Consider the following 24,807-nt stretch of genomic DNA (forward strand, 5'->3'; position numbering starts at 1 on the left):
TACTTTTTAACATAGGCCATGATGTCTGTGTGAATATCTTTTGTATGTTAATTAAAGGGACTTTCCTGGATCTTACATGATGGCTTATTTTTAAGGGGAACCTGTCACATTAAACATGGTGTATGAGCTGAAGGCACTTTGTTATAGAGCAGGAGGAGCTGAGCAGATTGATATAAGTTTTTATGGGAAAATTCAATATAACTTATAGTTTATTCATTTAAATTCCTTCTCGTTCTGGACTTTGAAGCCGAGGAGGTGGTCCCATCAGTGATTGGCAGCCCTTCTTCTATGACTGTGTATACAGAGGTAGCTGTCCATCACTGAGGTAGCTGTCAAGCCTCTTTGACTTCAAATCTTAAACTGAGTAATTTAAAGGGGTTGTATAACTTCAGCAAATGGCCTTTATCATGTAAAAAAGTTAATAAAAGCCACTTACTAATGTACAGTGATCCCTCAAGATACAATATTTTCAACATACAATGGTCTTTTCTGACCCATCGCAAGTTGAAAGTAGACTTAACATACAATGTCTCAGAGTCAGATCCAACCAATCAAGGTCACTTCTCTGGTAAAATACCTGGATTAGTTGCTAGTTAGCAGCTATTCCTGACTGTTACATGTAAGGACTTGTTTTATTTTTTTTAAATCTTCATTTTCTCTTATCCTGGATGACATTATGGGGCTTTGGAACCAAATACTCAACTTACAATGGTTTCAACATACAATGGTCATCCTGGAACCAAATAATATTGTAACTTGAGGGACCACCGTGTTGTTATTATCAGGGGCGGCTTGGAAACTTAAAGTGGCCCTGGAAAAAAACCTGTTGTAGGGGTGTCCTAATTGACAGAAGGCAGGGAAACACAAATAGGCTGGGTCAGCAATACCATAGTGCAAAATACTGTCCCAGAAGAAAACAAATACCACAAGGCACCACAATATACTGCCCTAAAAGCTGTCCTATTGTTGTGGCCATCATTAGATGCCATTTTCTGTCCTCCTCCTCCAGTTGTCTCTGATTAAGATAGGGAGCAGAGTTCTTACGAAGTGAGATGTGGGCCACTGCAGTTGAATTCAGAGTGCATGTGCGATCACTGGTCGGGTACATGAGTTTCTGATTCTCACAGGGTTAATTACCGCTGAGAGCTTATTATGTACTTGGCAGCGGCAGAGTGGAGGGCTTGGGCGGCCCCGTGGGCATTGGCCCACTGGGAAATTTCCCTGTAAGGTCTATGGCCAATCCCCCCCTTTCTCGTTTCTATGGTTACGACCACCCTGCATTCCAGCAGCGGTGGTCATGCTTACACACTATAGGAAAAAGCACTAGGCCTATGTGCTGTCCTATGGTCCCAGCCACCAGAGAGGCCAGCACTTTTTCCTATAGTATGCAAGCATGACCACCACTGATAGATTGTAGGGTGGTCGTAAACATGTAAACGAAAAGTATATAATGTGATGGAAAAATGGATCAAGCCAGCAAAGGAAGCAATATGGACAATCACAATACATTAGTAAGGGCCTTGTATTAATTTGCTGAAGTGAGACAACCCCTTTAAATGAATTTAATAAAATGTATACTGAATCTTTTCCCATAAAACTATATATCAATCTGTTCAGCTACTCCTGCTCTATCACAGGCTGCCCATAGATTGTTTCACTGGTGACAGATTCCCTTTAAAGGCTATGAACACCTTTGGGTGCAATTTTTTTAAAATTATGATTGAGCTTTACTAATTTTGGACTAAAAACATTTTTTTTATTTGGTCTTTATTTAACATTTTCATGAGGTTTTTGTCATAAAGAGTTACGTTTTAGCCTATCTATGAGCATTTACTTTGACTTTTATTTTGTGCTGGTCATCTGATAACCCTTATCTCTAAATTACTTATTGCTTATAAACAGTTATTTAGACCACATTCTTATCAGTAAGATAAGAACTGAGCTATAATGAGTGTTTATGAGCTCTCAGGAGATAAGAGACGAGCTTAACATGAGCTGTCAACTAAGCTCCCTGACAGGAAACAGTGTAAACAAAAAGACTGCTAATAGAGAATCTCAACCCTGTACAGAGAAAGGTGTTGTAAATTTTTAAAAAAGGTCAATTGAAAAACGTATTTATAGCTCAAAATGAGTACAATGCAATGATTAAAAAAAAAAGCCCACTCACTGCAGTACTGACATTGCGACACGTGTGCATACAACAGTGTCTGGTTTTCCTTTTGGCTGAGCTGCAGTGCCAGAGCCAGCCACCCCCCTACGGATGTCACTGTGTCAGGTACTGCTATGAATGGGCAGAGGCTTTGTGCTGATTGGGGGTGGTACACCACCCATCACACATCACTGGCCTGGCCTAAGGCTAGGCCATCAATGTGAGACCAAGAAAAAACAAGTAAACAAGTGTATTAATTTACTTCTAGGCAAAGCACAAACTGTTGGAGCTGGTCAAATACCATATTTCATCCGTGGCTGCTGTAAGTACATGAATCGAATATTTTTACAATTTTATAGTGCACGAATGATTTATTTTTAGTAGCTCACCTTATTTTTTGCTATGGGTAAGGTGCTCTGACTATGTGACTCCCCCTGTCAAACTGAATAATTGAGTTGTAGATATGGACAGGCACACTTCATTTAGAGTGACCCAGAAATATCAGATTAATGCCTTGAACATACATTTATTTATTGATCGAAAATGTAGACAAACATAAAAAAGGTTAAAAGTAGAACCACATACAAAACAATTTCCTATCCGACATGTAGTGAACAGCCAATTTGCCTTCACCTCCTACACAGCCGGCAATGGGGGACTCCACATATAACTTCTAACCACTATATATTTCCTTTGGTTGGGTCCAATTTGACATTCAAATTATACCAAGTATATTAATATTCTTTCCAAAAAGTTAAATAAAATAAGTAAAATCAGGATAAACTGTCCCAATGGACTCTAGATATAGCTGTGGAGTTTGTTCGTGTTCCCCATGCACTGATTGATGTATCAACACACAGTTCCAAAGAATGCTATGTTTTTATAATGCGCTGATTAGTGTATCAACACATAGTTCCAAACGTGCTCTGTAATAGTTAGTGATTATATCACTTACTTATAATGCGCTGGAAGTCACTACTTACTGTTTGGACATAATGGATTGCTACTCTTAGTGGCATCCCACGTGGTAGCAGCGCTCCCATCAAGATCTCTTGCTAGCTCTCGCACTGGCAATCACACCCATACTGCAGCGGCTGAATCCCGGTGTACCACGTGATGGAGGCATCCCACGTGGTAAGATGTGCTATATCTGAGCTTTCCGGACTTTCACACTGTCTTTCACGTGTTGTACATGGAGCATTCCACACTTCGTAAAACATTATTCTTGAGAGATGGACTTTCCATATATAAGTGGGTTATTTTGGTGGGTTCTGGACTCTGTGTAACTGCCAAAATTGTCAGACGCATTTCGGACTTATGCTGACTCCTTCCTCAGTGGCCATGATTATTTTGGAGTCCTACCCACTTTTATACCCACTTCCCGGTCCCATCCAAATCCTCCACTGGATTTCTTCTCTCTTGAATCTCATTTTGTCCACATATTTCTTTATTGTCACGACCCTTGGTCAACGTCGTGACTCCTGTAACCGCATGCAGTTGCCTGCGGTCTTGGTGTTGTTGTCAATCACAGGTGAGGGCTATAGTATGTTGCCTCACCTGTGGTTGCCGCTGGCAACATTGTGTATGTGGCAGCAGAGCAGCCTGAGCGGCGCTAGGCAGCTTGCTGCAGTAGGCATGTGGTTGCACCTGGCAACCTCTCTTTATAGGTGTGCCTTTTATCGGTGTGCATGGGGTGTTATATGTGTTGTGTGCACTTTCCCCTTTAAGTTGATGTCTTCCCTTCCCTGGTGTTGGAAGGGTTAACTTCCTTCCTAGTGTGTGTGTGCACTGGGTGTGTCTGACTGTGGGTGTGGCTACTTGGCCCTATAAAGCCTCAGTGAATAGCAGTAGTCAGTGGGGGTTCTTCAGCCATGCTTGCTGGAGACATCCTCCTGGTTACTTACCATCTGCCAGTGAGGGCCACCCTGGTGGTCATAAACGTTATGTCTGGTGTTAGTTTATGGTTTATCTGTTATTGCAGCATATGGTTTACTGGGTTCTCATGTGATGTCTGTTGTGTGCTGTGTCCTTGGTGTTGGTTGTGGATAGCAGCACTTGCATGTGGGTTCCAGGTTGTGTGTCTGTGGCAGGTAAGTGTGGTACTAGTCTCACTTACCTGTCATTGCCATATGTCTGTTTATGTTTCCCCTTTCTATGTAGCTTGGCCAGTGAGACTCCTGTTCCTCTGTGTCTAGGAGGAACGGATCGTCTTACCCTGCTCCTAGTCCAGGGCCACCCTGAGGGCGAGCAGGAATATCAGGTTCCGGAGTATGAGCCCTCCTACCTTCAGGGTTGGCTCATACGGATAGGAGACAGGGTCAGAATTAGGGATGTGTAGGAGGTGACCTGCTCCCTAATTCTCTGTCCTGGCCATGCTCTGACCACCCATCTGCTGATACCGCACGGCTGAGGGTTTTCCCCATCCTCAGCCGTAAAGAGAGGTTGCCAGGTGCAACCGCATGCCTACTGCAGCAAGCTGCCTAGCACCACTCAGGCTGCTCTGCTGCCACATACACAATGTTGCCAGCGGCAACCACAGGTGAGGCAACATACTATAGCCCTCAGCTGTGATTGACAACAACACCAAGACCGCAGGCAACTGCATGCGGTTACAGGAGTCACGACCGTGACCAAGGGTCGTGACATTTATATTATTAATAGACAGATTTCATTATCTTGTTTCAGAAGGTTGTAGTATAATCTTTTTTCTATTATTGACAACATTTTGTTAATTTCCACTCCAAAAGTCTAAATAAATACGCATTGCGGTTTTGATGCGTTTTTAATGCGTTTTTTTTATCTATGTATGCAGTTTTTTTTTATGATTGCCTTCTCATTAGTTCTTTCAAGGTATTACATAAATCTTAAAAAATATTGAAAAATATATAGAAAAAATGCAGATATGCAGTCAAAAGGTAGATCATACGAGTGATCGCTAGTGAGAATGCTTTATTTATTATACTTATATTTATAATATATTCTTATTATTCTAAGTTCATCACCACTATTTTGTATAAACTTCCACAAATAATATATAAAGACATAAAGGGATGTATCCAACTATATGAAGCATGATAAAAGGATAGGCATTTTCCTGAAAAAATAATAAACATAATGTGCTGATTATGTTTATTATAGTATAGTGTATTTTTGATCTTTTGTCACTTTCCTCATCTCCTTCTATTGTTTCCCGGTGGTCCCTTTCTGGTAGACGAAAAGGTGTAATAGGATGGGGTTTCTCAAGTGCTCAATGTATGGTGTGTGTTTGTGGTACGTGAATGGCGCTTTTGCTTCATGTGTGCAGTTAGTGAGTGGTGGCCATCTGTCCTGTCTGTATGTCACTTTTGTCCAGCGTGTGAATGGTGTGAATAGTGCTTTTGCACTCCCCTATCACTGCCCCTAACAACACCCAGCTAGTTTATAGCTCCTCCTACCCATCTAGTTACATAGACACTCCCCTATCACTGCCCCTAACCACACCCAGCTAGTTTATAGCTCCTCCTACCCATCTAGTTACATACATTCCCCTATCACTGCCCCTAACCACACCCAGCTAGTTTATAGCTCCTCCTACCCATCTAGTTACATAGACACTCCCCTATCACTGCCCTAACCACACCCAGATAGTTTATAGCTCCTCCTACCCATCTAGTTACATAAACACTCCCCTATCACTGCCCCTAACCACACCCAGCTAGATTATAGCTCCTCTCACCCAGCTAGTTACATAAACACTCCCCTATCACCGCTCATAACAACACCCAGGTAGTTTATAGCTCCTCCCACCAGCTAGTTACATAGACACTCCCCTATCACTGCCCCTAACAACACCCAGCTAGTTTATAGCTCCTCCCACACAGCTAGTTACATAGACACTGCCCTATCACTGCCCCTGTTGTTGCTTTGACACGCCCATGGACATAACATCACAGGAAGTAAGCAAGTGCTGTATGGACATGGTCATGTGACCACAGCCCAGAACTGGAGATAGGAGCAATTAAAGATAGGGTAGAGAATATAGGATATTTTGCCCATTGGGCATTTTTGTACAATATTGTGGCCCTGCACCCACTGAAAATGGAATTTGCTTTCTGTCTTAAACTAAATCTGTCCATGGATTATCACTATTAAAGTAAAACTATTGCCATGTAGAACATAATACCGCATTCCCTGATGCACTTTTCATTGAGCGTTTCTTGTTTTCTTGATAAAATCATCTTTGTGTGTTATGCAAATTAGGCAGTAAGGTGCCCAGAGGGGCGTTATTTTCTTTCAATGGTGCCCAGGCACGCCCTCCACCAGAGCCTCCAGCGCAACAAGAGGATGAAGGGGACTGTAACCGAGAGAGGGCAGGTTTACAATAGAAGCTGTGTGGCCATGCAGCTTAGGGGGACACTGCAGAGCTCAACGCTGCTGAATGCATTGTGTGCATGTAGGTGTTGGGGCAGCACTGGGCCCACAGAGATAGATGTCAGGCCCTGGGCTACCGCTCCAAACGTTCCTATTGTAATCTCCTACTGGTGAGCTGCTGTGCATGCATGCCTATGCGTGCTCCCACCGTACTGGCCGGTGCTTATTCCTATAGAGGGGAAGCACAGCCACCGCTGCTGGATTGCAGGGTGGTCGTAAGCCCTGGATACGAGCAGTGCATAATGTGATGGAAAAATGAATCCAGCCAGCAAAGGAAGCAATATGGAGAATCACAATACATTAATAAGTGTCTGGTATAAACTTTCTCTGAATGATAAATGCCATTTGCTGAAGTGATACAACCCCCTTAAGAAATAAACCAACACAATGTTGAACCTAAAAATTACATAATGTTGAAACATGGAGGTTCACTTTAAAGGGTTTTCTAACTGCCAATATTTATTGCTTCTTATTGGCTCTCGTTTATAGGTTACTGTGGACAGACTTATTAGTATGTCACATATTTTGACTTCCTCAAATGAAATTATTAAGATCAATGTGACAGAAAATGTAAGTACCAAAGTTTTTCATTCCTTATGTATCTTTATTTTGTTTTGTATTTTTCCTAGCATATCTCCTTTAGATATGCCAATCAAAAATGTAGTTTAAAGGGAACGTCCAACAAAAAACTGGATTTCTGTATTGTAATGATATACTCACTGTACGGCCACATGAAGCGGCCGGAAACGCAGGCGAACACTGCACCGACTTGCTATTGGTGTCGTTCTCAAATATTATTAATGGCTGACCCATTTTGTGGTTATAACTACTGTTTATCTGCAAAATCGTGCAGACATTAATGAATAGGGCACATGACTTTGCAGGTAATCAGCAGTTGTATCCACAATATAGCGCAATTTGAAAAGTATTTGGTGGTCATTTGTCCTAAGAAGTACTACTGGCTTCCTAATTAAAGATTTGGCTGTGGGTTTTTGACCCAAACATGTCTTTTTTGTGACTTGGGAGGGAACTTGTAGAATTTCTTTAAATTCTACAGGGAATTTATAATTTTTCATCCAAAACAATAATCCCAGTGCCGGGTTTACCAGGAATTTTAAAGGGTTATTCACATGTGAGACAATGGGGGCATATCGCTAGGATATGCCCCCTATTGTCTGATAGTTGCGGGTTCCACCTCTGGGATCCGCACCTACACCGAGAACGGAGCAGAAAAGGTGGTGGCCAAGGAACCCTGGGTTCCCCCCAGTCCAGCCACCTCCAAGCGCTGCTCCCCGTAGTAGTGAATGGGAGCGCACCACGCTCGGCTATTTTCGGCAGCCCCATAGAAATGAATGGAAGGCGGCTTCACATGCTCAATAGAAAAGAAATGGTGGCTCTCTCACTGTTCCACTTCTGGAATGGTGCACAACCCCACAGCACTCCCAAATGCTGGTAGAAAACGTGAATATAAAAATTGTGATGGGGGTCACTCAATATTAGGCAAACACACGGTAGTTAGTATCCATATAAATTTTTTATAGGCTACAAATGAATTTTATAGGCTGCAAATAAACAATTTTACATATAAAACATTTCATAAAAGATAAATGAATAAAAAATACACTTAAAATGCCGCACTCCAATATGTAGAAAGTCTCTCAGGAGCTATTTTCTAATTGCCCTGGACCATATTCAGGGACTATAACTGTTGGCAGGTAGCTGCAAGTTCAATATTCAGGAGATAGCTATGATGGTAAGGATAAATCTCACATGCTCAGCGCGCCCTCCATAACTTTTGGGACTCCGTTCTCAGTGTAGGTGTGGGTCCCAGAGGTAAGTCCCACACCTATCAGACAATGGGGGCATATCCTAGCCATATGCCTCCATTGTCTGAGATGGGAGAACCACTTTAAGAAAAAAAAAAACTGCATCAGAAACTACCTAAAAGTTGTGTAGGGGCTGTAGATGAGGCTACCTCCCCCCTTGCAGAAATTCCACACTCATTTCCATGTGGATTTCTGTGCATTTCGGCACCAAATCCTACCAAAAACTGTATGTGTTACTTGCGTTTTTTGACTCTGGTTTGCTGCAAATGTCACCCTTGCATTGAAATGGGTGAAATCCATACAAAAGAACTGCACGAAGAATCCACAAAGTGGGTCAATTTCCGCAGGGAAAAAAAAAGTTAAGTGTACATGAGCTTTGTCTAACTGAATACACTTTGCTGGTACTGTACTGCGCTGTGTTTTTCTCTCAGGGAATCCATGTGCAGGTAGGATTAAAGGAAGATAACATGTGACAGACATCTGTTCAATAAAAGTAATCTCACCTCTAAGGATTTATTCACACTCTGCAGATTTGTTGCAAAAATGTCTGCAACTGCCACATTCATCTGAATGGGACGTAGAAAATCCACACACTTGCTGCCAAAACAAACAAAAAAACATTCAAATGAATTAAATAGATTTTTAGTCTGAGCAAATTGTGCAAAAAAATCTGCAACATGTGAATTAAAGTGGTTGGCCCATCTCACAAATTGGTGGCATATTGCTAGGATAGGTGAGACCCACATCTGTCTCTAGAACATGGCCTCTAACGTGAACGAGGGTGCACCGCACAAGTGTGGCCACCCTCCATTCACTACAATGGGAGTGCCGACAATAGCCGAGCGGTGGCTCGTATATTATCGGAACTAGAGTTGAGCGAATCTGCCTCGTGCAGGTTGGGGTTTAAGTGAATTACATAATGGATCTTGTTCTTACGGGAATCCATCAGGTAATTCAATGCCGACATGTTGCATAATACAAGTGTATGGCCAGCTCCGAGGGTTCCGTTCTGCAGGTCATACACTTGTATTATGACGGCATGCAAAACGGAATGCCTCTAAAGGCATTCGGTTTGGCATACTGGCATTAATTCTGTTATGGATTCTGTTATAATTCACTTAAACCCTAAAGGCAGGTTCGCTCAGCTCTAATCAGAACTCCCATAGAGGTGAATGGAGAGGCCGCCGCGCTTGCGTGGTGTTCGCGCTCCATTCACATCTATAGGAGTTATGGAAATAGCTGAGCGTGTTCGCTTTGCTCTTTGCGGCACTCCCATAGAAGTGAATGGCAAGCATGCCGTGCATGCATGGTGCCTGTTCTAGACAGTAGTGCTGGTCCTAGAGATGGGACCCTCACCTATCTGACATTGGTGTCCTAGCGATATGCTACCAATGTGTGACACGGGCTGTCTCCTTTAATCCGAAATAATTTGTTTAATGTGAAGTCTTAACCAATTTATTCCTCCAACCTTTGAAGCAGCAAGTAAATGTGCGGTTTATTATCTTATCAGGGGAGAATTCTGTTTGGAAACCCAGGAATTCCTCTTGTGCAGAGTGATATAGTTGCTTCTAATGGGGTTATCCACCTTCTGGATGGAATTTTTATTCCTTCTACGATATTGCCAATTTTGCCAGCAAGATGCAATGAGACAGTGGAAGAAATTAAACAGGTAACAGCATGCTTCTTATCCTCAGCGTGCTAACAGAGCACTAGAATAGGTGCACTTTCTACACTATAAGCTTCTATGACGGGTAACCAAGGAACCCTATTAGCGTCCTTGTCATAAAAGAAAAGGAACGATTCATTTTATTATAGGTACATGTGATGTCTGTGTGAATTGTGCTCTGATTGGTAGTGCTGTACTAATTTATGGAACATGTTGGAGGTTATGTTATACATGATGGGACAAATGCATGCAAGTAAGGCTCCGTTCACATCCACTTTGTGGCTTCCATTTGGCACGTGTGCTATAATAACCTGGGAATATGTCTGTGTCTGTATATGTAACCTGCTCTAAATAATGTCTTGAACAGGGCACGTGTTCCCCGTGTGATTCTGTGCTGCCCTGTCCGGATGGCAGTATTGACACGGTAAACTTCTTCTTAAGTGATGATGATTTCTTCACTATACTTTGGCCGTTTTCAGAATTTACTTACTTGTACCTCTTATGCCTCCAGAGAGTTAATGCTACCGGATGTCTCTTTGAAGACCATGGTAATATCACAAAAGGCTGTGCCAGAAACTGCAGACATCATGTCATTGTAAGTAGTAAAATAGGAAACAAAATTGCTAAAAATCTCCATATAAGTCATGTCAACATATTATTTAATTGTGGTGGCCAATGTGTTGTGGTTCAAACATCAAGTTCGGTTCTAAAAACACAAACACCGTTTCAATATAATCTAGGACTGTAGGATGTCTTTGCATGGCCCTATGTACATACAGGGAGTGCAGAATTATTAGGCAAGTTGTATTTTTGAGGATTAATTTTATTATTGAACAACAACCATGTTCTCAATGAACCCAAAAAACTCATTAATATCAAAGCTGAATATTTTTGGAAGTAGTTTTTAGTTTGTTTTTAGTTTTAGCTATTTTAGGGGGATATCTGTGTGTACAGGTGACTATTACTGTGCATAATTATTAGGCAACTTAACAAAAAACTAATATATACCCATTTCAATTATTTATTTTTACTAGTGAAACCAATATAACATCTCAACATTCACAAATATACATTTCTGACATTCAAAAACAAAAACAAAACAAATCAGTGACCAATATAGCCACCTTTCTTTGCAAGGACACTCAAAAGCCTGCCATCCATGGATTCTGTCAGTGTTTTGATCTGTTCACCATCAACATTGCGTGCAGCAGCAACCACAGCCTCCCAGACACTGTTCAGAGAGGTGTACTGTTTTCCCTCCTTGTAAATCTCACATTTGATGATGGACCACAGGTTCTCAATGGGGTTCAGATCAGGTGAACAAGGAGGCCATGTCATTAGATTTTCTTCTTTTATACCCTTTCTTGCCAGCCACGCTGTGGAGTACTTGGACACGTGTGATGGAGCATTGTCCTGCATGAAAATCATGTTTTTCTTGAAGGATGCAGACTTCTTCCTGTACCACTGCTTGAAGAAGGTGTCTTCCAGAAACTGGCAGCAGGACTGGGAGTTGAGCTTGACTCCATCCTCAACCCGAAAAGGCCCCACAAGCTCATCTTTGATGATACCAACCCAAACCAGTACTCCACCTCCACCTTGCTGGCGTCTGAGTCGGACTGGAGCTCTCTGCCCTTTACCAATCCAGCCACGGGCCCATCCATCTGGCCCATCAAGACTCACTCTCATTTCATCAGTCCATAAAACCTTAGAAAAATCAGTCTTGACGTTTCAGCTTGTGTGTCTTGTTTAGTGGTGGTCGTCTTTCAGCCTTTCTTACCTTGGCCATGTGCTTTTGGGCACTCCAGTGATGTTGCAGCTCTGAAATATGGCCAAACTGGTGGCAAGTGGCATCTTGGCAGCTGCACGCTTGACTTTTCTCAGTTCATGGGCAGTTATTTTGCGCCTTGGTTTTTCCACACGCTTCTTGCGACCCTGTTGACTATTTTGAATGAAACGCTTGATTGTTCGATGATCACGCTTCAGAAGCTTTGCAATTTTAAGAGTGCTGCATCCCTCTGCAAGATATCTCACTATTTTTGCCTTTTCTGAGCCTGTCAAGTCCTTCTTTTGACCCATTTTGCCAAAGGAAAGGAAGTTGCCTAATAATTATGCACACCTGATATAGGGTGTTGATGTAATTAGACCACACCCCTTCTCATTACAGAGATGCACATCACCTAATATGCTTAATTGGTAGTAGGCTTTCGAGCCTATACAGCTTGGAGTAAGACAACATGCATAAAGAGGATGATGTGGTCAAAATACTCATTTGCCTAATAATTCTGCACTCCCTGTATGTGTGGTAACAAAAGAGGTACAAAATACTATATCTGTCTATCTATCTATCTATCTATTTGTCTATCTATATATTTGCGGTCCCCAATGCACTGGCACCATCTGTGCGACTTGAATGGGTCCGTGATCTGTCCGCACCACAAAGAAAATAAACCGTCCGATTTTTTTGGCAATGCTGAGGCATGGAGAGAAACCCCACAGAAGCTCTCTGTAGTACTTCCGTGGTGTTCGTACCTCCGTTCCTCACCTCTCCATCCGTGATCCGGCGCTATATTGTGAACCCGCTGTTTGCAGGCCGCAATATGGGCCGTCCGCCACATGAGCTTGAGCCCTTACAAAGAGTAAAGAAAGCTGCTATTCCAATGTTAAAGATGGAAATATCTTGGTTCTTTCAGGTGAACGGATGCTGTGGAGGGTTTTATGGTCCCGACTGCAGGCCGTGCCCGGGTGGGTTCTCAAATCCATGCTATGGACGAGGAAGTGTAAGTGTGCATGTGATTATGTAGATTGTGCTTTAGACTTTTGCTGAATAAAAAGAAGTGATCTTCTTTGAAGGACATGAGCTTTCCCATATGAATTTTATCGCAAATATAGGGAGGTTGTTTTTCCCTGTCTTCTGAAGGTATTTGCTGAGGCATTAAAGGACGGTAATTCTTCCGGAATCTATGACAGCAGCTATAATAGTATTAATACTGAAAAAAGGTAAAGATCCTTTAGATATGAGTTTATATAGGCCGATCTCTTTACTAAATACAGATGTTAGGCTCTTTTCAAGGATTCTCACCACTAGGTTGTCTAAAGTTATTTCATCTATTATACATCCTGATCAAAATGGTTTTATTCCTAATAAGGGTACGCATTATAATTTGCACCATCTTTTTGCCAATACCCAGTCCTCCCAGGGGGCCCTTTCGCTCCATCCTGTCCTTGGATGTCTCTAAGGCCTTCAACAGGGTGGAGTGGAGATTCCTCTGGAGGGTATTAGAGAAGATGGGATTTGGTATTAAGTTCATAAATATGGTTAAGCTTCTCTACAAATCCCCTAAGGCGAGGTTGAATATTACTCAGATGCTTACAAGATGTATTTCCTTGGAGAGAGGCACTAGTCAAGAATGTCCACTCTCTCCTTTATTATTTGATATTTATATTGAGTCCCTGACTGTCAGGGTCAGGCAGAATCCTGGGATCGAAGGGTTTGGGACATTGGGAACAGAAGATCGTATTTGAGTCCCTGACTGTTAGGGTCAGGCAGAATCCTGGGATCTAAGGGTTTGGGACATTGGGAACAGAAGATCGTATTTCTTTATATGCCGACGATGTTCTATTTTATATACAACATACTAACACCACACTTTTGAGGGTTATTCGAGTTGTTAACTTTTTGGGTGAAGTCTCAGGCCTTGATTTCAATTGGTCTGAAACCATTCTTTTGCCTTTAGACAGATTAGAACCTCTTACTGAGGAGTTGGTTAGCAATTTGAGGATCACCGATTCATTTCAATGTTTGGGGATTACTATTTCTTCTAAGATTATAGGTTTTTTACATCTTTGATCCCACTGATAACAAAATTGAGATCTAAAATAAAGATATGGCTTTGATTCCTGTTATCTAGAGCCGAATATCTCTGGGGAAGATGGTGATTCTGCCCCAACTACTGTATATCCTCAGGAACTCCCCAGTATGGATTAAAGATAGACTTTTTTAAATTGATTGAGAGAATTAGTAATGATCTACTTTTGGGCAGAAAGCGAGTGAGGCTTAAATTGGAGCATTTTTATAAGTCGGAACAGGGAGGATTAAATCTTCCCTGCTTTAAGGGCTATTTTATAGCATATAGGCTATGGCTGTATTATGAATGGGAGAAGAGCCCACTTTGTAGAGCTTTGGTGAAGAATTCTTTACATGACAATATCTTTGCTATTATTGGAATCCAGCCAATTAATCAATTCCCAACAGGAATATAGGGTTGCTGTGAAGTTATTTACTAAGTCCTGGAGTGCAATTAAAGACTGGCTGGGAATAAAGGGCTCCCTTGGTTGTAGGCCCCTTTGGCATAATTAATATTTACAGGCCTACATGAATTGGTTGGGGATCAGTATTGGCAAAAGAATAATATTTGCTATCTTGCACAGGTGGTTGGGAATGGGCATATTTTTTTTATTTTTGGAGTTAGCACAAAGAGAAAATATATCTTATTTATCTTGGTTTCAGTATTTTCAGTTGTGTTCGGCACTTTCTAGAATAAAAGAAAAATCCCTTTTTCACATAGATGCCTCCACATTTTTGCATGATCTAATAGTAAAGTCAGCACAGAGGGTTAAGATTTTACAATGTTATAAACATTTACTTAAAGCACGATTTACTAATTTACAGTCTCCTGGACAAAAGGCCTGGAGAAGGGACTGCCCAATAGTTCAACTGGATGATTGGGATAATATATTCGTTAATATGGGACTAGTTTCTCATAACTTTTAATCATATATTGGTTCAATTTAATATTTTACACAGAATTTGCAGTTACACCTTTATGGCTTAATAAATTGGGTTTTAGAAACACTTCTAACTGTCCACAGTGTGATGTACCTGAAGCCAATCATTTATACATGTTCTGGACTTGTATAGAACTAACAGAATATTGGGGGCAATACATAACTATATTATCCAAAAGTTGAAAGTTGTGATTCCATTTACGGTAGAGTCTTGGATCTTAAGCGATCTTTCCAAGGTAGGGCGCCATAAGTACTAACGGATTCTTTTGATAAAATAATATTTTTGGCAAGGCTTCTGATTGCACAGGCTTGGTTCTCATCTAATGCTCCAAGTATGAACACATGGTTAAATCTTGTTAATAAGATAAAAAGGTATGAAAACATCTTATATAAACAAAGACATTCTGAGGATAAATGGTTTTAGGTATGGGGAGAATATAACCTTTAATTTTTCCTACTTCAACCTTCTCACTATCCCAGTCCCGTCTTTTTTGTCGGGGGAGGGGAGGCGCATCGCAAAGGGGTGGGAGTTTGGGAGGGAATTGAGGGGAGGGTTTAAGGGAATAGAAATTATAATCTTGATGTTTTATTTAGTATGGAAACATTATAGTTTAATAAAAAAGAAAAGAAAAAAAAAAGGACTTGAGCTTTGCTTTTCCAAGACCACCTTGGTCACACACATTCTGACTCAACCTTTCTCTGATTCCATACAGTGCAATGATGGCATCGGTGGGAATGGGAAGTGCATGTGTTTTTCAAAATATAAAGGAGTTGCTTGTCATATCTGCACTGATCCCAATAAACACGGCGATGACTGTGAAGAAGGTGAGTGGGCAGTGGGTTTGGGCAAATAAACAGCACATTTATTGCATTTATATAATAGCAGATTGTTCTGTGCATTGATGCTTTTTAAATGACATTTCACATTTCCTCCAAGACACTTTTCTAAGTTCATTCTCACTCCCTACTTATTAATAAAAATCATATTGATAAATCTAGAGTGAAAATAATTTAAAGGGCATCTGTCAGCAGATTTGTACCTATGACACTGGCGGACCTGTTACATGTGCACTTGGCAGCTGAAGACATCTGTGTTGGTTCCATGTTCATATGTGTCCTCATTGCTGAGAAAAATTATGCTTTAATATATGCAAACGAGCCTCTAGGGGCAACTGGGGCGTTACTGTTACACCTAGAGGCACTGCAACTCCCTCTGCACTTTGATTGAGATGGCCAGGCTTGATGACATTTTCGCTGCCTGTCCCTGTAAATCAAAGTGCAGAGGATGCGGCAGTTGCAGAGAGAGCAGAGCCTTTAGGAGTAGTGGACACGCCCCCGTTGCTCCTAGAGGCTGATTTGCATATATTAAAACATGATTGTTCTCTGCAATGTAGACACATATGAACATGGGACCAGCACAGATGTCTTCAGCTGCCAAGCGCCCATGTAACAGGTCAGCCAGTATCATAGGTACAAATCTGCTGACAGATGCCCTTTAACATAGCTAACCACACCCACCATCCAAACATGGCAAGATCATCGTAAAATCGCAAAAAGTCACAAAAATGGAATGATAACTTATCCCCATAGACTAGAACTAGCCTGTTTCTGGACTAAAATGAACAGGTTACTTCTTGTATTGTGAAACGTTTTTCAATTTTCTGATACACTTTCTGTAGCAGTTCTTCATGTTTCAAGATCTCTGCTTGCTGTTCCTCCAGTAGAAGTGTTCAGTATTTACTACCTTCAGTGAAGGAAAATTAGTCTCTAGGTTAAGTGATGGATGCACATGTGAAAAGGTTGTTCCACTGTAGCATAAAGAAGCACCCCATGGTTTTTTATTCTTTTGCCTATATAGTGCAGGATATGCCATTATTAATAAGATAGAGGCTCTTGTGTATGCCTTGAATATGCTAGTTTTATTTGATGTGTAATTTGTAGGCTGTCAGCCATCTTGATTCATTCTTTCCTCAAATATGGTTTTCCTAATGAATCCCATCATGCTTATCTTTGCAGAGACAGAGGAGGTGGTCTCACCACACTGCACTGCTCTGAGTCCTCTTAGGGCAGCCATGGCAGATCAGTGACACAGTGCTGCTGTCCCCTCACACTACAAGGTCTCCATGTTTCCGATGTGATACAGCTTGAGCCCTTTCTCCCCACTCTACCCTGTCATCTTTCTCCTGTCAGAGGAGGCAGGGAGACCCGTGTGAAGCTACATCTCATAGAACTACACTGGAGAGTCAGCACACACAGATAGTACAGGCAGGTAGTAGGAGTCAGGAGGTTTATAGAATTGCAGCTAATCACTGAATAGCCTCACCTACTATACAGGCCCTTCTCAAAAAATTAGCATATTGTGATAAAGTTAATTATTTTCTGTAATGTACTGATAAACATTAGACTTTCATATATTTTAGATTCATTACACACCAACTGAAGTAGTTCAAGCCTTTTATTGTTTTAATATTGATGATTTTGGCATACAGCTCATGAAAACCCAAATTTCCTATCTCAAAAAATTAGCATATTTCATCCGACCAATAAAAGAAAAGTGTTTTTAATACAAAAAAAGTCAACCTTCAAATAATTATGTTCAGTTATGCACTCAATACTTGGTGGGGAATCCTTTTGCAGAAATGACTGCTTCAATGCGGCGTGGCATGGAGGCAATCAGCCTGTGGCCCTGCTGAGGTGTTATGGAGGCCCAGGATGCTTCGATAGCGGCCTTAAGCTCATCCAGAGTGTTGGGTCTTGCGTCTCTCAACTTTCTCTTCCCAATATCCCACAGATTCTCTATGGGGTTCAGGTCAGGAGAGTTGGCAGGCCAATTGAGCACAGTAATACCATGGTCAGTAAACCATTTACCAGTGGTTTTGGCACTGTGAGCAGGTGCCAGGTCGTGCTGAAAAATGAAATCTTCATCTCCATAAAGCTTTTCAGCAGATGGAAGCATGAAGTGCTCCAAAATCTCCTGATAGCTAGCTGCATTGACCCTGCCCTTGATAAAACACAGTGGACCAACACCAGCAGCTGACATGGCACCCCAGGATATCACTGACTGTGGGTACTTGACACTGGACTTCAGGCATTTTGGCATTTCCCTCTCCCCAGTCTTCCTCCAGACTCTGGCATCTTGATTTCCGAATGACATGCAAAATTTGCTTTCATCCGAAAAAAGTACTTTGGACCACTGAGCAACAGTCCAGTGCTGCTTCTCTGTAGCCCAGGTCAGGCGCTTCTGCCGCTATCTCTGGGGAATGCGGCACCTGTAGCCCATTTCCTGCACACGCCTGTACACGGTGGCTCTGGATGTTTCTACTCCAGACTCAGTCCACTGCTTCCGCAGCTCCCCCAAGGTCTGGAATCGGTCCTTCTCCACAATCTTCCTCAGGGTCCGGTCACCTCTTCTCGTTGTGCAGCATTTTCGGCCACACTTTTTACTTCCCACAGACTTCCCACTGAGGTGCCTTGATACAGCACTCTGGGAGCAGCCTATTCGTTCAGAAATTTCTTTCTGTGTCTTACCCTCTTGCTTGAGGGTGTCAATGATGGCCTTCTGGACAGCAGTCAGGTCGGCAGTCTTACACATGATTGCGGTTTTGAGTAATGAACCAGGCTGGGAGTTTTTAAAAGCCTCAGGAATCTTTTGCAGGTGTTTAGAGTTAATTAGTGGATTCAGATGATTAGGTTAATAGCTCGTTTAGAGAACCTTTTCATGATATGCTAATTTTTTGAGATAGGAATTTTGGGTTTTCATGAGCTGTATGCCAAAATCATCAATATTAAAACAATAAAAGGCTTGAACTACTTCAGTTGGTGTGTAATGAATCTAAAATATATGAAAGTCTAATGTTTATCAGTACATTACAGAAAATAATGAACTTTATCACAATATGCAAATTTTTTGAGAAGGACCTGTATAGCTGCACTCCTGGTCCTTTATATGGGGGAGACATTATACTGTATCTCCAGCAGAATACAGGGATATACAGAGAAACATGGAGGGTGGGGAGCTGTCAGTAGGGATTTAATAGGTGATGATTAGAGAGATGAGCGAATCGAAGTTGACAAAGTGGAATTCGATCCGAATTTCCTGAAAAATTTGATTCGCACCAAGTCCGAATTTCCTCACGCTTCGTGGTTACGAATCACATTTTTTCCTAAAATGGCTGCTGCACGTGTTAGGACATGGAGCAAGGAACTCTGATCACCCACAATGCCTTGCATGCAGCCAATCAGCAGCCAGCCAGCCCTGTGATGTCACAGCCCTATAAATAGCCTGAGCCATCTTGGATTCTGCCATTTTTCAGTGTACTTAGTGCAGGGAAAGATGTCAGCAGGCGCTAGGGACACTGCTAGGAAAGACTTTACATTTATTATTTTGCTGTACAGAAGTTCAGGTATCATTCCACAGTATTGAAACAGAACAAGGTTCAGTAGGCGAGTTTACAGCCTGGGTAATAGGAACAATCCTATTACATCTTGCTGCACTGACTGAGGATCCAAATTGCCATTATACAGCTCTGTAATTCCAGCAAAGCGTTCTTGTTATTGGGGTGCACGTGCTGTTTGATACAGCTATTAACAGGGTTTATTACAAGGAAATATTTCTATGTCTTATTTGCCCTTGTGCGGTGTAGTTATATGTTCTAAACCATTTTTTGGCTTGTATTAGTGGGGAAAAAAGGGCTTATTAGCCGTTGTGTGGTGAAGTGAGAAAATGACAGCCCTTTTTGGCGTGTATTAGTGGTAAAAAAAATATTAATTATTTGCTGTTCTGCGGTGCAGTTATGTGTTCTAAAGCCTTTTGTGGCGTGTATAAGTGAAAAAAATTAAGGGCCTATTTGCCGTTCAGCGGTGCAGTCATATGTTCTAAAGATGTTTTGGGCGTGTATTAGTGGCACAAAAAAAGTATTTGCCGTTGTGTGGTGAAGTGAGAAAATTAGCACTTTTTGGCCTGTATTAGTGGCAAAAAAATATATATTTGTCATTCAGCGGTGCAGTTATATGTTCTAAAGCCCTTTTTGGCGTGTATTAGTGGCAAAAAATCTATATTATTTGCTGTTCTGCGGTGCAGTTATGTGTTTTAAAGCCTTTTGTGGCGTGTATAAGTGGAAAAAAGAAAGGGCCTATTTGCCGTTCAACGGTGCAGTTATATGTTCTAAAGCCCTTTTTGGAGTGTATTAATGGAAAAAAAAGGGCTTATTACCCGTTGTGTGGTGAAGTGAGAAAATTACAGACTTTTTTGGGGGTGTTTTCATTTCCTTTTTATTTATTTATTTGATCTAACAGTATGTCAGACAGAGAAGTGCCAGGCCCTGCACAGGGGAGTGGCAGAGGCCTAAATGTTTTTGGCGCAGGCACAGGTTGCATCTGCCGGACTACTGGGCAGCCAAACTGGATTTGTGGCCGCTACTGGCAGAGTTTGTCCTGGAAAAGCTGTCCTGCCCGGCCAGTATTGTGGCATCAGAGCGGGTGTTTAGTGCGGTGGGGGCCATAGTTACCCCAAGCAGAACTCGCCTGTCCACCTAAAATGTGGAGAGACTGACCTTTTTCAAAATGAATCAGGCGTGGATCAGCCAGGATCTTCACCCACAAATGCCTGATGCATCAGACTAGATCATCCATGGTGCCACACCAACACTTTGACAAAAGAGACTGGTTTCTTCTGGCTACCTGCCTCAGCTACTATTCTGATGCTGCCACCCGCCTGATGCCACACATCTGATGCCAAGTGCTCCTTCTTTCACCCACCATCTTCAGCTGGTACTGATATTGCAACCCACCTCCCCACTCTGTCAACGGGTCACTCTGTGCTCTCCTGATGCTGCTGCCACCTCACCACTTAGGTCTCCTTATGCTGCTGCTGCCACCTCCACACTGTCATTGTGCCACCCTGTGGCCTCCTGATGCTGCTTCTGCCACCTCCTCACTCTGTCATTGTGCCACTCTGTGGCCACCTCCTGAGGCTGCTGCCACCTCCAGACTCTTTCATTGGGGCACTCTGTGGTCTCCTCATTCTGCTTCCACCTCACCACTATTGTTTCTCATAGGGCCAATTTGTGGACTTCTCATGCTGTTCCCACCCTCCCCACTAGTTGAGTTGGCCATACTTTTGCCTTTCGGCCTGGCTGATATCATCATTTATTTGACCCTTCTTCTGATCTGTCAGAAGGAAGGAAAAATGAGATGCACAACGGATCCTGTCTATGTAACAGCTGTAAGGCCTGCATGACATAGTTCCTATTTTGCATCAGAATTGGCTTATGATTTGGTAGCCAAAAGCAGGAGTGGGTACAAAACACAGAAGACATGCAAATATTCCATTTACGTGTCATCTCTGTTTTGGTTCCACTCCTGTTTTTGTTTGGCTTTAGAAATACTGACCAAATGCTGACCGAGTGAAGGCGGATGCTCCACAGACAGGATCCGTCTTTTTGGGGTTATTGTTCTGACAGGTCAGAGGAAGGGCAAAATAATCAGTGATGTCAACACAAGCTTACTGCTGACACCCTCTCCACTCTGTCAGGCGGCTTTACTTGTATAAGCGTTAAATAGAACAGGTTCTGTAGAAATCTATGTGGAATCAGTGAATTGGTGTAAAAAGAGTGCGCTCTTTCACGCTATAGTAGGATTTTGGGCCTCTGCACGGTTCTTTATACCTGACGTTAACATTGACACTTGAGTTATTTGGTCAGTTTTGGCCCCGTAACTGCCCAAATAAGTGAAGTGTGCAGTGATTTTAAGAGTGACGCCTGTCATCTACATATTATACTGACTCACAGTATTGTTTAACCTGCAGCCAGGAAATAGAAGCTTTTTAACGCAATTCGCCACAAATAAGATCGGATTAAACCAAATTTTTTCGGAAAATTTGGCGAACCGGACAAATCAAATGTTTGAGAAATTCGCTCATCTCTAGTGATGATGTCCACCTGTAGTTCACAGGAAGTCAGCCACATGGGAGAGTTCCTGTTTACGTATTAGAGAAAGCTCTGGGCTGCTGGTCAGACTTGACGTCACATGACCAGGTTCATGCAACTAGGTTAGAGTTAACAAATTGCACAAATTGCACTGTCATTCAATAAAAAAAATTGCCGTTAAATAACAGTGTATATGTGCTTTTTTCTTTTTAGACTGCAGATGTGTGCATGGAGTCTGTGACAACCGGCCAGGGAGCCGTGGAGTTTGTCAAGGGGGTCGCTGTAATAAAGGTTACATTGGAGAATTTTGCGACCAAGGTGCTGAACCATGTGCATCTTTAAATATGACCCAATATTGTCATATTAATGCAGTGTGTTTATCTACGGAGAACGTGACAAGGTAACTTGTGAGTTTCCCATTCTGTCATTTGCAGATTATAACAAGGAAGTTTAAAAATGAAGGCTTCCAATGTTTTTTGCAACTTTTTATGTGTAGTTTAAAAGGGACTCAGTCAGCAGTTTTGGCCGTGCTAAACTGCTGACAGCACTAAGTAGGGGCTGGGGAGAGCAGTAAAAACTTTCCTTTTGTGGAGCTTTTATTATCAGGAGTAGTGTTGAGCGAAGCAAGCTTCGGATGCTACATCCGAAGTCGCTTCGTTCAAAGCTTTGGATTATTACTGTACGGAGATCCTTCTCCATACAGTATTAGAATGTATGGGCTGCGAAGAGCCGAAGTTAGTTTTTCATGAAATTGCATGTGACGTCGTTAAATAACTTCGGTAGTTGATTTTTAAAGTGAAAAACTTGAAACGGAACTCTGCTTTGGTTTCAACTAGTACCTCGGACCCGAAGCCGAGTTCGGTTTCAAGTTTTAAAGTGGTTTTCCACTTTAAAAATAAACTACTGAAGTTATTCAACAAAGTCACATGCGACTTCGTGAATAACTAACTTCGGCTCATTGGAGCCCATACATTCTAATACTGTACGGAGACAGATCTCCAAACAGTATTATTCTGAAGTTTTGAACAAAGCGACTTTGGATGTAGCATTCGAAGCTCGCTTCGCTCAACACTAATCAAGAGTAGTAAAAATATTGCCTAGATTCTGCTCCACCAAGTGCCCAGGGTAAGGATTCACAGTAAAGTGTTCTCTGTATTGATCTGTTTCACAGCTCCTCTCCTCTACTCTAAGTGACAGTTGTAGCATCCAACCCGGAGACCACTACAGTTGTCACCCAGAGCAGAGGGGAGGGGATGCGAAGCAGCTCAATGCAGTAAGCACATCACAGTGAAGCTTCTTCTCCTGGGCACTTGCAACAGCATAAACTTACAGAATAAAAGCTCATATTCACACTACTCCTGATAATAAAAACTCCACAAGGTATGTGAAGAGGGGATTTTTGCTTCTTGGAAAATTGAGATTTATGTATAGCTCCGTTTTCCATCCCTTCTATTCTATTCCTAGCATGTTGCCCTTGTTTCCCATACAACCCGAATATCCTGTGTATAATTACACCTCTTCCAGTCCTTCATATACTACAGGAGCAACACACAACCCTCGCAGATACTTATATATAAAAATAGTTTACTGATAACATAGAGATGACAAAGCAATAGACATCATACATAAAGATACAGATAACACAATACATAGAGGACACCACCACACACAGCCACCTCAGTTCCTGCTCACCCTGGATGCTAAGCAAATGTGGCTAATAATGTGTATGTATATACAGTATATCCAGAGTCCACTAATATACAGTCTACTGGATCTACTCTTCTAACCAACTCACATCCAGTACCTGACCATTAGTATATGTACATATAGAGAGTCATATCTATATGTACACATATAAAGTCTACTGGGATACTATACTTATATACATACCCACATACGCACACATATAACTTAGCTTGCTCCTGAAGTGCTGTTGGTCCAGTGGGTGGCAGGAAGAGAGAGCCAGCCTCACTCCCAACTTTCACCTATATCTTGCTGTGTCCCTTCCCCCCACCATAGACTCCACCCTGTGACCACCCAAATATCTTCCCCCATCTCTTGTTCAAGAGGATGTTGTTCAACTGCCTTAGATATGCTAACAAGGGACACAATGCTACTGGCCATACTGAATGGGTGAATACCACTGGGTCCAATTATTAGGCATATTTGTGTGGTCATCAGGATAAGGGTTCTGGCTGAAAGCCATATTTCCCTTAACAGTATGCTTGTACCGCTCACCTTACACCTTACCTATTGGTGTCATCAGTTTAGCATGGTCAAAATTCCTGACGGATTCCCTTGAAAGTAGATCTACAGCCCCTCTAGTAAAACTTCATGTGGTAATTTCCTCAGGATACTGTATTGAAAAACTTATTAGCAAAAGCAAAATGCTTGTACAAAAAGAAGATCGAGAAATGAATGGATGGAAGAAAGAGCATGGCCTAATTATGTGTACTGTGATCCTGTCACCAGTTAAGGGGTTTTCCCAGAAACGTTTGCTAAATACAAGCGATGTTTAAAATTACAAAAAGACTTAAAGGGGTTGTGCAGGGGTTTTAAATTGATGACCTATCCTTAGGTCATCAAGTAGAGGTTGACGGCAGCATGTTCATCGAAAGGTTCTTTATTAATAGTTAGTCCATGAAAATTAGTACAAAAAGGCTCATAAAAATCAGCAACGTTTCGACTACTATGTAGTCTTTATCAAGCATAGTATGAAGTGCTCTCCCAGAATATTTTTAGGGCATCAAATACCACCTACAATACAGCTAAGGCTACTTTCACACTAGCGTTCGATCGGATCAGTTCTGAACGGATCCTCACATAATAATGCAGACGGTGGCTCCGTTCAGAACGGATCCGTCTGCATTAGAACTTAGAAAAATTTTCTAAGTGTGAAAGTAGAATAAATGAAAAAAGGCGGCTGGCACTCACTATGTGGTTTCACATCAAACAACAATTTATTATAATCACTATACCGCTAATATGACAATAAAATACATATAATATAAAAATGGTAATTAAAAAATCCCCTAAAAAATAAAT

At 41.8% G+C, this 24,807-nt stretch overlaps 1 protein-coding gene across 1 annotated transcript in view; it reads left to right on the plus strand.

Moving 5' to 3' along the window:
- STAB1 (stabilin 1) overlaps positions 1 to 24,807 on the plus strand; it is a 318,385-nt gene that overhangs the window by 85,118 nt on the left and 208,460 nt on the right. The window contains exons 16-23 of the mRNA XM_044300459.1: positions 2,418 to 2,471; positions 7,049 to 7,129; positions 9,896 to 10,054; positions 10,419 to 10,475; positions 10,563 to 10,646; positions 12,742 to 12,828; positions 15,550 to 15,661; positions 21,976 to 22,162. Coding sequence (XP_044156394.1) covers positions 2,418 to 2,471; positions 7,049 to 7,129; positions 9,896 to 10,054; positions 10,419 to 10,475; positions 10,563 to 10,646; positions 12,742 to 12,828; positions 15,550 to 15,661; positions 21,976 to 22,162 — 821 coding nt within the window. The remainder of the gene's footprint in view (positions 1 to 2,417; positions 2,472 to 7,048; positions 7,130 to 9,895; positions 10,055 to 10,418; positions 10,476 to 10,562; positions 10,647 to 12,741; positions 12,829 to 15,549; positions 15,662 to 21,975; positions 22,163 to 24,807) is intronic.

Source organism: Bufo gargarizans, chromosome 7 (assembly GCF_014858855.1).
Source record: "Bufo gargarizans isolate SCDJY-AF-19 chromosome 7, ASM1485885v1, whole genome shotgun sequence".
Taxonomy (NCBI): Eukaryota; Metazoa; Chordata; class Amphibia; order Anura; family Bufonidae; genus Bufo; species Bufo gargarizans.